The sequence below is a fragment of the Megalops cyprinoides genome, chromosome 16 (assembly GCF_013368585.1).
Source record: "Megalops cyprinoides isolate fMegCyp1 chromosome 16, fMegCyp1.pri, whole genome shotgun sequence".
Taxonomy (NCBI): domain Eukaryota; kingdom Metazoa; phylum Chordata; class Actinopteri; order Elopiformes; family Megalopidae; genus Megalops; species Megalops cyprinoides.
The window spans coordinates 30,738,850-30,753,366 of NC_050598.1; the positions used below are offsets into that span (position 1 = coordinate 30,738,850).

At 50.5% G+C, this 14,517-nt stretch overlaps 1 protein-coding gene across 1 annotated transcript in view; it reads right to left on the reverse strand.

Annotated features, from left to right (window-relative positions):
- dnah2 (dynein, axonemal, heavy chain 2) overlaps positions 1-14,517 on the reverse strand; it is an 86,221-nt gene that overhangs the window by 51,892 nt on the left and 19,812 nt on the right. Inside the window, exons 17-28 of the mRNA XM_036547675.1 lie at positions 13,752-13,991; positions 12,887-13,075; positions 11,594-11,741; positions 10,993-11,185; positions 10,485-10,685; positions 10,006-10,162; positions 9,711-9,885; positions 6,549-6,712; positions 6,117-6,278; positions 3,341-3,444; positions 2,168-2,324; positions 1,284-1,366 (exon numbers count right to left, since the gene is read on the reverse strand). Coding sequence (XP_036403568.1) covers positions 1,284-1,366; positions 2,168-2,324; positions 3,341-3,444; positions 6,117-6,278; positions 6,549-6,712; positions 9,711-9,885; positions 10,006-10,162; positions 10,485-10,685; positions 10,993-11,185; positions 11,594-11,741; positions 12,887-13,075; positions 13,752-13,991 — 1,973 coding nt within the window. The remainder of the gene's footprint in view (positions 1-1,283; positions 1,367-2,167; positions 2,325-3,340; positions 3,445-6,116; positions 6,279-6,548; positions 6,713-9,710; positions 9,886-10,005; positions 10,163-10,484; positions 10,686-10,992; positions 11,186-11,593; positions 11,742-12,886; positions 13,076-13,751; positions 13,992-14,517) is intronic.

The window sequence follows — 14,517 nt, forward strand, 5'->3', positions numbered from 1 at the left end:
TGTGCATCGAACCATTCACTTACTGTAGGTGTTATTTTCAGACACTAATGGAACCTTTCCAGAGATTTCAAAATGAACTTTGACATCCTGGCTCCTCTTGGGTGAACGCATAAAAATCATAACATTTTTCATCACTATCACTTTTCAGTGAAATACCTACCGGGCCTTGGAATGAATGAAGGATTAACTTTTGAATATAAAACATAACATAACATAACAGATGGGCTTGTCTCCTCCGTTTCTTTCTCTGAGCTGTATATCTTTTTATCAGGGCCAGGGTCTCTCTCTCTCCTTCCTTTCTCTTTTCCAATCCTTCTGCCTAAGGGTAAGTGACAGTGACTAACAGTGCCTCCTGCATTAATGCTGAGCTGTACCGGATTTGATCAGACAGACCCCTTGGTCTTTACACATACGCACTGTGTAAAACCTGTTCACAGCTCCAGAACCCAAAAGAGGCAGTGAACCGTTTCAGATTAACATCTCACTGTAAATCACCAATTACCCGAGACTGGAAACACACCAAAGTTATGGCTCAGTTAGACAGGGTAAAATAATCTAATAAGTCAATTAGGTAAAGTCAATTAGGGCTGCCTTCTTAATGAGAGAAATTTGTTACATGAGGGCATTGCCATAATGAGCTGCTAAACACACAGGCAGTGTCCTTGGTTGTTTTCCTTGCCTGGCCACATGCCGACGCCATCAGGTTCCACTAACTCCAAATCTTTTTAAGCTGTGCTCTCGGAAACCTCCTGCCCTGAGGGCAAATGTGCTATTGGCAGACATGGAAGTAGCAGCCCGGTCAACATCCAATCAGCATTAAGATAACAAAACAGCTCATGCAGAATATGTAGCTGAAGCATAATCGCTTATCTATTTGATGCATGATTTCTGCTTATGAAAATCTTTGCACTTGTGCATTGAGTTAATGAATGACTGATTTTTTATTGGTGTATGTTAATCCTACAAAGGCTTATGACAGTTTGCTGATTAAAGGTTGCCTAATTTTAAATCTCTTGGTTCTATATTAGTGATGTAGAGAAGATCTTAATGTCAGGTTTATCGTAAAATTAGTAAGGAAAAGAAACAGTATTAAAGCAGAACAGCATTCAGGTGTTTGATCCTCATTACCTGACCGTGGAGTGACTGAGCAGAAAATGTCCAGCTGGTGCTGTTTAACCTGCGACCTCTGCTCCCAGAGGCACTTCAGTGACTTTTGACCCCTTTCCTGCAGTGCAGACTCACCTCATTTGACCTCTGACCTCTCTCCTGCAGGGCAGACTCACCTAAGTCTGTGGTGACCCTTGTCTTTGTAGGGTGCGATGTCCAGGCATGTCTCCTCCCACGCCTTGGCGATGCCTTCCAGAGACTGAAATATTAAAGAGGTTAGCGTTAGCGGCCGGGAAAGCCTCAGCGCAGACCCACCCCTGATAGGCCCGGCTGAAACGGTGCCGTCTGCTCTGTGGAAGTCTGTAAAACAGTTACGGTTTGAGGGCTTAATAATAATTTAAAGCCAGTTACAGGCGGGTAAGACTGATCTCAGCTGCAACGGATTTTCCATTCACAAACACCACAGAGGAAACATTTTTCTTCGACAAGCCGAAGAAGAAAGCGTGTGTCTTGATCCTCCTCCATTTTTTTACCAGGCCTTCTCAATGAACGGTACAAGACAGAGGCTTTTCAAACACCCATTCCAACCGCTATTCACACTAATCCTTGTTATTGTAACCTCAGTGAATGCAGTCCAGCACATTTGGAAGATTGAAAATAAATGACTGGCCACAAGAGCATTTTTCCCACAGCCAGCCGGTAGAGTGACAGGGCTCCTCTGGAAGCTGGCCGCGTGTATCGCACTGCCCTGGGACACCAGGCATCAGATCTGGAACAAATTAAACACTCTATCGATTTCCCCTCCCCCGAGTCCACATTTTGATTCAGTGGCAGTCTGGGAGTAGCTGGGGCTTAGCCTACTCCAGCGGCTCCAAACACACAGCTACTTTAACCCTGTCAGAATAACGCTCACTCTTTCCGCATATTTAAACCACTTCCAACTATTCAAACTATTAGTAAAAAGATTCATGAAGTCTGTACTTCAGGACAGACCTTGAAGAACACACCTGTGGACAGACAAGTTGGGCAGGGGGGAGGGACAGGGTGGAGGGAGGGGTACCTGCTCGATGGACAGCTCTTTGCTGGCGGCCCCTGATATCTCGCTGATCTTCTCCGTGTGCTGGTGCATACCCAGAGCCACGATCTTCTCCAGGGTGAAGTCTGAGCCACTCTGGTCAAAGGGGCGCTGCAGCTCCTCTTTGATCTGCTCCCAGTGCCTGGTACCCGGAGAGACACAGCGGCAGCATCAGAGCGCTGAGGGACAGACCCGCACAAATCCATCTGCCCTGTCTGAACTCCATCCGTCAAAAAGCACAGACGGGGAGAGTGCGGGCCACTCAGAGGAGGCGAGACATAAATTAGGGAGAAAAGAAGGCCACAGATTGCCGGAGACAGGTGCTGAAAGTGACGATGTCATTGATGCCTTTTCTGGCTGCTGTAAAGGAGACTGGAAGCCATTTTTCCTGCAGTCTGTAATCTGCTTCAGCAATCCATGTCAGTGGGCGCATTGATTATTAAGACAGTGCCACAATACAGCAATAACTTCTGCACCTCTGGTAGAAGGCAGGGCTGCCCTCCTTTTCTCTCTGGCTTCCCCTCGCCTCGAGCTGCACACTCTGGGGTAGCAGCGTAAGAGGGTACTGATCTCCGCCCTCATTCTGCCACACTGGACCCAACCCTTTTCCCCCAATGCCAGCCCACACAGGAGGGCCCCTTCCCCACATTACATCTCTTCTGACTTCCCCAATGACAATGGATTTTTAGCCACTGTGGATTAAAAGGCTATTGCTCCAAATTAATTTGGGATCCTACAACAGCAATATGAGCCCACTGGCCTTAAAGCCAGGGTTTAGCCTTACGAACAGCAGGCACCAACGCCACACCACCCCAGCACAGCTGGAGATGCCCTGGCGATCAGAGATCTCTGCGGAGGGGGGCACAGGTGCGTGGGGCACAGGTGCGTGGGGCACAGGTGCGTGTGGCAGGCACAGGTGCGTGGGGCACAGGTGCGTGGGGCACAGGTGCGTGTGGCACAGGTGCGTGGGGCACAGGTGCGTGGGGCACAGGTGCGTGTGGCACAGGTGCGTGGGGCACAAGTGCGTGGGGCACAGGTGCGTGTGGCAGGCACAGGTGCGTGGGGCACAGGTGCGTGTGGCACAGGTGCGTGGGGCACAGGTGCGTGGGGCACAGGTGCGTGGGGCACAGGTGCGTGTGGCACAGGTGTGTCCCCTACCTGTCCCTCATGGCGGGGTTCCTCAGGTCAGCGATGAGTGGGAGGGTCCTCTTGAACTGGTCAATCTTCTTCTTAGAAGTGCTGAGGATTTCCCACTGCTTATCCTGTCAGCAACACATCTCCTTACAAGACCAGACTACACAGTGTGAAGCAATAATGCCAATGTACAATAGTGTGCATAACACCACAATATAGCATGGGCCTACATAACACAGCCAGTCCAAAACTGAACAATATAAGGCAGCAGAAGTTAGCCCAATGCTGAGGTCAACGCACTAATAAAACCCACACATGCACAGGCACACATAGAGTACACACACATCTGTGTACATATACGCAACACATGTTCAATACATACACATACACACACATCACTGTGCTGAGTGAAGCCACACACGCATACACTAAACACACATTCACACACATTACACAAACACACACATAAATACACTCCGCAGACCACCACACTCATAATCACATACAGAAATATCTCTCTCTCAAATCCTGTTTTTCAGAAAACAGCTGCCTCTGTTCTACAGTATCTGCAGTGTTCAGACGTACTGCAGATGGAGGGTTTAACTGTTATTCTGCATCTGTTCCACGGTGCTTTCATAGCTGGTCTGGATCAACAGAACTGGTAACAACTGACTTGTGTCGTTCAGCCCTCTGTGTCAGACTGAAATGTTTTTTTCAGATGTATACACATATTCATCCAACAACATTGCGGTTTTCATTTGGGTACAGTCTGCATTAGTCCAGTCTGTAATTACAATCCCCATCAAACCCAGGGAAAGAATCTGATAGGAGGATCTCCACATCCAAGCTGTGCATTTGTCCCGGGATAAAAATCCTGACAGCCTTCAGAAATTTGTGAGCTGGTTGGCTGAAATGCATTCTCTTACACTGATCAAGGCTGTAATAATCATCTTTTCAGCAACCCTGCTGAAAGTCATAACATAATTGTGGTTTATTATTCTGTCTATACGCTGCGTCTGCTGTAGCGGTGTTCGATATGCATGTGTCAAGTCCTCGAGCTTATTGTAGGTTTCGCAGATTCTGACATCATTCAATGATCGGCGAGGGATGCTGTTGTAAGCCTGGAGCATGTAGCTCCCATTGTCTGACACAAACGCAGTCACGTTTTTAAATTCAAATTCATATGCATTTCAACATTCCAAGATGCCATCTGCCACTGAGGAGCAGTTCAAGGAGCTTTCTCCATCAGCCAGAGTAACTCTCTAATCAGACATAATTAATTGTCCTTGCAAAACAAATAAAATATGCAAAACATAATGATCTTTCACATCTGTTGATTCGTCATGGACTGCATCTACGCCGTCGGGTGTTTTTGTCAGATCAGTTCTCTGATTTCAGCTTCGTGCAAGTCAGCAGTCTGAGGCAGATACACCTCGCAGAGTCGGCTGGCTGATGGAACTCTCCAACCGTTTATTACAGGCTTATATAAGAATGCAGGTCATTTTGGCTGATCTACTCATTCAAGGAAAACAGTCACGCATATTTGTGTTTCTTGCACTTTTAAAATGCAGGTCTGACATTATCTTTTGTGTGCATTTGAATGATACATTGTAAGTTTTGCAAAACAAATGACATCCTTGGGTATGCAGGGCACAGGCAGATATTGCTGCCATCGCTCACTCACAGAAATGCTTCCTGACGTTATTTATGCGTTATGTTATTTATGTTTCATTTTTTCCTCCCGTACTCATAACTGCGTCAGTTTTTGGTTTTGCGCTGATGAACTAATCGGTACAATTACACAATTTATAATTGTGCAATCATTCATGTGCCTGTGCTGATTGCTGCAGGACTGCAGAGGATGGTGTGCCCAAGGCACGCCTCGAGGATAACTACTGAAATCCAGGCTGAAAACCCCACCGGTCACGCGGTGGAGAAGCACCCGAGGCTCTGAGCAAAACACTGCATCACACTACCAGAGCAGGAGCAGAGCAGCACAGTGCTCACGCAGAACAAAGGCGATACAGCACAGAGCAGGGCAGCACAGGGCTCGCGCAGAACAAAGGCGATACAGCACAGAGCAGGGCAGCACAGGGCTCGCGCAGAACAAAGGCGATACAGCACAGAGCAGGGCAGCACAGGGCTCGCGCAGAACAAAGGCGATACAGCACAGAGCAGGGCAGCACAGGGCTCGCGCAGAACAAAGGCGATACAGCACAGAGCAGGAGCACGGCACAGGGGTGATCCTGGGAAGCACGGAGGATGAGGTGGGCTGAGTACACATGGGAGGGCATTGTGGGGGACCACAATGGAGAGGGAGAAAGTGGAGGGGAACTACATCGGGAGGGAGGGTGTGGTGGGGAACTACATCGGGAGGGAGGGTGTGGTGGGGAACTACATCGGGATGGAGGGTGTGGAGGGGAACTACATCGGGAGGGAGGGTGTGGTGGGGAACTACATCGGGAGGGAGGGTGTGGTGGGGAACTACATCGGGAGGGAGGGTGTGGAGGGGAACTACATCGGGAGGGAGGGTGTGGTGGGGAACGACATCGGGATGGAGGGTGTGCTGGGGAACTACATCGGGATGGAGGGTGTGGAGGGGAACCACATCGGGAGGGAGGGTGTGGAGGGGAACTACATCGGGATGGAGGGTGTGCTGGGGAACTACATCGGGAGGGAGGGTGTGGTGGGGAACTACATCGGGATGGAGGGTGTGCTGGGGAACTACATCGGGAGGGAGGGTGTGGTGGGGAACTACATCGGGATGGAGGGTGTGGTGCAGGTTCATGTCTTGACTTGCCCTGAGCTCGCGGCTGAGTTTGTGCAGCTTCTTGAACATGACAGTGGCGGTGTTCTCCATGCTCTCCGTCTGCAGCGTGGTCAGATGGCCCCCCTTCCACTTCTCCCAGTGACCCTCCCACTCCTGCGTGATCTGCCAAACCTGCTGCAGGTGCTCCAGGTCCTGAGAGGGACAGAGAGAAAGGGAAGAAAGGCAGGAGATAGGAAAAGGAAAACAAAGGAAAAGGGAGAAAAGGAGAAGAAAGGGGGTAAAAGATGTTTAATCCCACATTTTACAGGAATGACACTGGTGTGTGAGAAAAGGTGGATGTGTGGAGCATACGAGGATTGGGAGCCATGTGTGATCAGCGATCTGTTTCCTCTCCTCAGAGGTGGCATGTGTGATCAGCGATCTGTTTCCTCTCCTCAGAGGTGGCGTGTTTGAGCTGCTCACCCTCTCCAGCAGATGCATGTCCTTGCAAGGCGGGTGCTCGATCTTGAAGATGGACAAGCCGTGCCGGATGATGGCCTCCTCCTGCTTCAGGGCCTCCAGTTGGCCGTGCAGCATGGAGACCTGCTCCAGAGCGGCCACTGAGGTCACCGCACTGCTGAACGGGCCTGCACACACACACACACACACATACACACACACATCAACACACTGAGAGGAGCAGCACACACACACACACACATGCACACACACACAGGCGCACACACGCACACATAGACACACACACACACACACGCACGCATGTACGCTCAAGCACGCATATACACATATAACACACTGAGATGCATAGACACATGTACAATGTTCACAAACATGCATGCACACATTCAATAAACACATATACACACATCAATTCACTTAGTGGAGCCACACGCACACTTGAGCATGCGTAAACATATACAATACACACATATGCACAGGCCCACATGCATATAAAAGCAAGCATGCACACACACAATAAACACACATATGCACAGGCCCACATGCATATAAAAGCAAGCACGCACACACACAATAAACACACATACACAGTAATATGCACACAGCAATAACACCGGTAAACACACAGTATACACCCGTGCACACCTTACACAAACATACACACGTAAATACAATCTGTAGACCTTGCCACTCATAAACACACACAGACATAGCTTTCTCTCAAATCCTGTCCTTAATTAAACAGCTGCCACTGATCCACAGTATCTCCGGTACCTGGATGTACTGTGGGTTTAGGGTTTGATTGCTATTTTTGTTTTATGTTCTGTAAGAGTCATTTCACAGCTGGCCTGTAAGGACCAACGGGTCACTCTCTCAAGGGATGCTGGGGGTGAGAGAGGTAGGAAGAGAACAAAGAGAGCGGGGAGAGCGAGAGAGAAGGTGGGGGTGGGGGGGGGGGGGGGGACAGGGCGGGGGGAGAGAAGAGGTGTGCTCTATTGTGGAGAGCGTTATAAGAAGGCTGGCTTTCTCCCAAACTCCCATGCAGGCTGCCAGCCCTGCACACCGGGCCTGGGCTCCCACAGTCCTCTCTGCCCCGCGACAGCTTTGATTTAGAGGATATTTGATCTTCAGAAGGCTGCCCCCTCTGGACAGAACGCGCGCGGCGCACACGCTGTTCGCCGCGGGTGGCCCCCACGCTGCGCGGCACGAAAGGAGGAAGGAGCAGGACTTCAACACTGTTTGCTTTCTCCTGTGTTTTTTTTTTTGTTGTTGCTTCATGATGAGAGCATTTTCCCCCTTAAGAAGGTTCCCTCGTTGTCCCCCCCCCCCCCCGTAATTCCCCCCCCCCGCTGGTTTACATGCTGCCTGTTACTGGCTGTGACTGAACTTTATTCCACGGTGTGATTGGTGATCCGCATATAATTAACCAATCAAAGAAGTGCCGGTGCCTCTGTTTTAAAATTTAATGAGCAGACAATGTCATCGGAGAGTTCCGGTAAAGTACTTGCTCCTTTTTTTATCTATAGCCTCCAAAGTAATGCAGCTGTCCTGTATCAGCTGGCTGTAATTCAATGTTACGGACTCATGACCCGGTTAAATGAACAAACCCTGCTCCAGGTCATGATTGCAGAGAGGAGAAACGAGGTAAAACTGTGAACTCAGACCCAGACACACGCAGCAGAAATGTGACCACAGCAAAAAAAAAAAAACCCACATTTGGCTCCAGTTTCACGTACAATAGACAGCACACGCCGTTACTGCTCGCAGGAGTACAGTAACACCGGTGAAAGGCTGAGAGGGAGGGAGGCAGGGCAAGGGACAGAGGAGCAGTGAAACGGGGGGTGAGAGAAGGGAGAAAGAAAAGAGGACAGAAGGTTTGCTGTTGGATACATTTTGTCACAGGGTGTCTTTGTTTCGTGTTGCGAGGAAAAAGGCGCAGTCTGTATGCCTTTTCCATGAACCCGGTGAGAATTTGGGGGTGAGGGTGGTAAATAGCTGCAGTTGAAGCAATGGATCTTATTTATCATATTTGTCATGGAACAAAGATTATTGCAGCTCTGCGCAGCTAAGTGGACCTGAGATCTTAAAAAGCATGAATAATAAAGCACTTTTAATGCAGGAGAAAAATAAGGTGCCGCTAAGAGCCATTGTGAACAGTGTGGAGCTGTGTTTTGGGCTCTGAGCAGAGGGCTGAGGGTTCATATCATGAGAAATGATAATGCAAAGTCCTCCAACAAATGTAATTACTGGCCACTCCAGCCAACAAATGCGCTTACAAGTACCTTTAGTCAAACAGTAGTTTGAGACATGTAACAAATGGAGCAGACCTGCCCTTTTAACAAAAGAAAGGCTTGTTAATTAAGATTTGAGAGTATTGTGACTTCTGTGTCAGGACCTCCAAGCTAGCGAAACGTTCAGGCTATGGGTGGGTAGAGGACAGACTGTTATTTCACTGCTGTTTATTTATTTGGCCCTTTTATGAGACCAATTAGGAGCCTTGCAGAGCTTCAGAGGATCTGAGGGGAAGGGAATGGGGTAGCAGTGTAGCATAGTGGTTGGAAGCAGGGGTTGTAATCGGAAGGTTACTGGTCTGATTCCACGCTGGAGAACTGCTACTGGGGCAAGGTAGCCAGAATTGCCTCAGGGAATATCTTGCTGTATAAAAAAAACCTGTAACCAATGTAAGCTGCTGTGGATAAGAGCGTCTGCTAAATGACAGTAATGTAATGGAATGGAGTGGGAGTAATGGGAGTGGTAAGTGCAGGGGCTCAGGTGAGCGTGTGTATGTGTGTGTACGTGTGTGCGTGTGTCTGTGTGTGTGTGTGCGTGCATGTGCGTGTGTGAGTGTGTGTGTGTGTGTGCGTGTATGTGTGTGTACGTGTGTGTGTGTGTGTGCGTGCGTGTGCGTGTGTGCGTGCGTGTGTGTGTGTGCGCGTGTGTGTCTGTGTGTGTGCGTGTGTGTGTACGTGCGTGTGTGTGTGTGTGTGTGCGTGTGTGTGTGTGCGTGTGTGCATGTGTGCGTGTGTGTGTGTGTGTGCGTGTGCGCGTGTGTGTCTGTGTGTGTGTGTGTGTGTGTGTGTGTGTGTGTGTGTGTGTGTGTGCGTGTGTCTGTGTGTGTGTGTGTGTGTGTGTGGGTGTGTGTGTGTGTGCATGTGGACAGGACACCTGTTGCGTGGAACTCCTCCACAGTGGCGTGTGTCTTTCTCTTGAAGTCCTCGGCCGAGACAATGAGGCCACTCCTGAACTTCTCCTTGTTCTTCTTCAGCATGACCTCGCTGTCAATCAAAACCTGCTGGAACACCAGCCACTCCCCATTCAGAGCCTCTAGCATCTCCTGCACCTGTAGGGGGACAGAGAGCTGACTCACTGTGTGTGTGTGTATGTGTGTGTGTGTCGGTATAGTGTGTATGATTGTATGTGTGTGTGTGAGACAGGGAGATAGAGAGAGAAACACACTCACGGCCGGCTCCACGGCGACCTCGTACTTATCCAGGATGGTGAACTGCTCATGGATGGGGGGGATCTGGCTCTCAATCTTGCTCCGGTCGCCCTGCAGCGTCTCCAGCAGCTTCAGACTGTCCCCCAGCTCCATCAGGGTCTGAGGAGGCTGCTTCAGCCTGGACACCACACAGCGCACTCAATGTGTTACACACAACACAGTCAATACGCTATACAGACCGTACACTATCCACCTAGTATACACACAGTGCAGTCAATACACTAAACAGATCGTACACTATCCACATAGCATACACACAGCGCAGTCAATACGCTATACAGACCGTACACTATCCACATAGCATACACACAGCGCAGTCAATACGCTATACAAATCGTACACTACCCACATAGCATACACACATTACAGTCAATACAATGTGCGGACTATGCACTACACACACAGCACACACCCAGACCCCCTTCAGGTGCATGTGTTACCTGTGTGCGTTGTCCTTCAGGAAGGAGTGCAGTTCTCTCAGCCTGGTGCTGGCCATGAGGCTGAGCAGCTGGGTGAACTTGCTCTGCCATTCGTTGCAGTGCTGCACCAGGGAGAACTTGAGCAGGGAGCAGTCCAGCATGACAAACTGCACGTTCAGCACCGTCTCCTCCTTCTGCACGTTATTGGCCACCTCGGTGTACCTGCGAGAGAGCCAATCGCACGTCACTGCAGACTCGCCAGTTAGCACATCTTCTTATTTGCTTGTTTCTTGTTTGCCTTTTTTTTATGCTGCAGCTGTAGTCACAATTCAAAACATACAGATTCTTACAGAATTAGCTTGTACACCCTGACCCCACACAATCTCCATGCTTTTATAATTACACATTTCTTGCATGTTTTTTTTCACTAACTGCTGCCCCCTATAGAGCAGGCCTGGATGCCCCTGCTGCAGACCCCGGTGCCTGGTTCACTCCCTGCCCCTCCCCTCCCCGCTGGACGGGGGCACACCTGGCGATGTCGGCGTCGAAGGAGGACACGGGCGGGTTGAGGCGCTGGTAGCGGCGGATGAAGGAGTCCTTGTTGATCTCCCAGATCTCGCGGTGCTTGTCCCAGGTCTTCAGGTAGGACTGCAGCTGCGTGGCGTTGGCGGTCATGCCTGCCGCGATGGCCGCCTGGATCTTACGGATCTCCTCGTCCTGCTCTGCTGACAGGAAGCGGGAGGTGTGACTTCCCCCGCGATGCGCACACACACGCACACTGCCACACCCTCAGGCTGTGTCACAGCCTCTCACACCTGCGTCACATGGCTCAGGGTTCAGCTGCTCCACCCGAGGGAAGCTGAGGGCCCTGCTGTTGCCTGGCTGAGGTTAACAGTTTAGCTGAACTCCTCGCACAGAGAGTAAACCAGCTGCTGATTGGCTGAAGTTAGTCCTACAGCAGGTGTTAACAGTTTAACTGAACTCCTCGCACAGAGAGTAAACCAGCTGCTGATTGGCTGAAGGACTGGACCTGCCAAACCTGCTGCACTGAGCAGGGATCTGAGGAGAGGAGGAGCAGTGAGGCAGAGGAGGAGCGGGAAGGAGGGGGATGAAGAGCAGTGCTGACTGACCGATGATGCTGTGGATGGGCTTCTTCTGAGACCGCTCCGGGGTCAGCAGGTCAGGCAGCCGCTGGAACACTGAGATGGTGCTAATGATCTGGCTGCTGATGCTGTTCACTATCTGCGCCAGCTTCTGCAGTGTCGGAGAGAACTCCACCTGTACACACACACAGACACACAGAGACACACACAATCACACACACACACACACACACACACACACACACACAGACACACACACAATCACACACAATCACACACACACACACACACACACACACAATCACACAGACACACACACATACATACACACACACGCACACATAAACGAAGACACGAACACACACACATACACACACACATGCACACACGCATGCACACACAAAGGATGTCTGCTTACTCACGGATCCTTAACACAGACACGCAACCCCCCTCACCTCTTTACACAGTGAACATACACACTCCCCGTAGGCCTGCAGGCCTCTGAGCCATTAAGCATTCTGATTCCAAAGTAAAAGCAGCTGTGCCCAGCCTTCCATCTCAGCTCTCACTGCATAAATAATGTACACATATTGTACGTAAATGTAAATATTATGCTGGTGTATAAACTCCATGGCTCTGTGTGTGCAGATTATGTTGCCTGCAGCTCAGTGTGTGCAAACAGCACTGTGCACTGGCCTGGAAGGCCCTCCTCTTGCTCCTCTCACTCACACACGTTGCACTGGCCACACCGGGGCTCCTGCACCCTGTTCAGGAGTTTGAAAGGCAAGTGCATGCCATGTGACATGTCTGTAACTACGCGCATGTATCTGTACCAACACATATCTGTAACTTTACGTATCCGTACCTGTCTGTATCCGTATGACTGTGCATCTTCACCTGAGTGTGATGATTCTGTACCTGTGTGTATCTGTATCTGTGAGTGTACCTGTGTATCATGTGCCTCTGTGTGTGTGTGTACCTGTGTGTGATGTGTCTCTGTGTGTGTATGCACCTGTGTGCGTGTTTGTGTGTGTGTGTACCTGTGTGTGATGTGTCTCTGTGTGTGTATGCACCTGTGTGTGCGTGTGTGTGATGTGTCTCTGTGTGTGTATGCACCTGTGTGCGTATGCACCTGTGTGTGATGTGTCTCTGTGTGTGTATGCACCTGTGTGCGTGTTTGTGTGTGTGTGTACCTGTGTGTGATGTGTCTCTGTGTGTGTATGCACCTGTGTGTGCGTGTGTGTGATGTGTCTCTGTGTGTGTATGCACCTGTGTGCGTATGCACCTGTGTGTGATGTGTCTGTATCTGTGTAGGTGTACCCGCTCTGTGGCGCCCGGGGCGTCCTGGTGCAGTACCACCTGCACCCTGAAGAGGGGGTTGGGGGTGGTCTTGCTGTCCCCATTGATGGCCTTGGAGAGCTCCTGCAGAGACCACTTGATATTGAGGCGCAGCGCCTGCTCCACCATGCAGTCCATCTTCTCTGTGTACGACACCCAGTGCTGCTGCACCTGAGGGAGAGAGCAGAGAGGAGCTGCACACACATTCAACCACACCATGCATGTGCACTCACACTCACTCACACTCACTCACACACTCACACTCACTCACACACACTCACGCTCACACATGCTCACACTCGCTCACACTCACTCACACTCACTCACACACTCACACACACTCACACTCACACACACACACACACACTCACACTCACTCACACACACACTCACACTCACTCACACACACACACTCACACACACACTCACACACACTCACACTCACTCACACACACACACTCACACACACTCACACACACTCACACTCACTCACACACACACACTCACACTCACACTCACACACACTCACACACACTTACACACACTTACACACACTCTCTCTCACACACTCTCACACACAGTCACACACACACACACTCACACACTCACACACTCTCTCTCTCACACACTCACACACTCACACACACACACACACACGCACTCACTCTCACACTCTCACACACACACACACACTCACACACACTCTCACACACACATACTCTCTCTCTCTCACACACACACACACTCACACACTCTCTCTCTCTCACACACTCACACACACACACACACACACACACACACACACGCACTCACTCTCACACTCTCACACACATGCGCGCGCACACACCTCGGGCCCGTCGGAGCGGAAGGTCTCGTAGATGCGGGCCATGACGGAGACGATGTCCTGGTGGGCGGAGCGCAGCCTCTGCAGCTGGCTCTCCTGGTGGGCGTGCTGATCCTCCTGGAACTCCAGGTCCTGGTACACCATCTTCCCATCCACCCGCACCAGCAGCATCTCGCTGATCTGGCAGCAGCTCCGCGAGATCGCCAGGTTCGCCGCCTTGTACTCGTCCACGATCAGCTGCACCTGTGTGAGCGCAGGGAGCGGGAGGAGAGAAACGCAGAGGAGCGAGGGAGACACGGGAGGGGAGGAGAAGCAGGGAGGAGAAGAGGAAGGGAGGATTTGAGAGGAGGGCAAATCCTTGCCTGACTCTCCCTGCCCTTCACAGCTCCGCGCTGGACATGGTCTGCTGTGAGTCATTATGAACCTTTAGCCATTTTCTCATTCAAGACCACCCTCGTTCACAAATGTTTATTTATTCAACACAACATGTCTTATTAGAAACCACCAGAACTGTACAACCCTTCCATTTCCATAAGCAAAGACATGTCAGCTGTTCCTGGAGCTGGATTGCAGAACGATTCTGTTGTATCCTTGCTCCCATTACTGGATTTTAAAGCATTCGCAAGCCCCAGCTTCCCCCAGCACCCAGGCCACAGAGAGAGAGAGAGGGGGCATATCCGTTTCCAGTCGCTTTAGATCTTTGAAAGATTTCCCTACACCTACATGGAAAGGGTTGCTCCTCCTTGACTCTGACTCGATTGATCTTGAC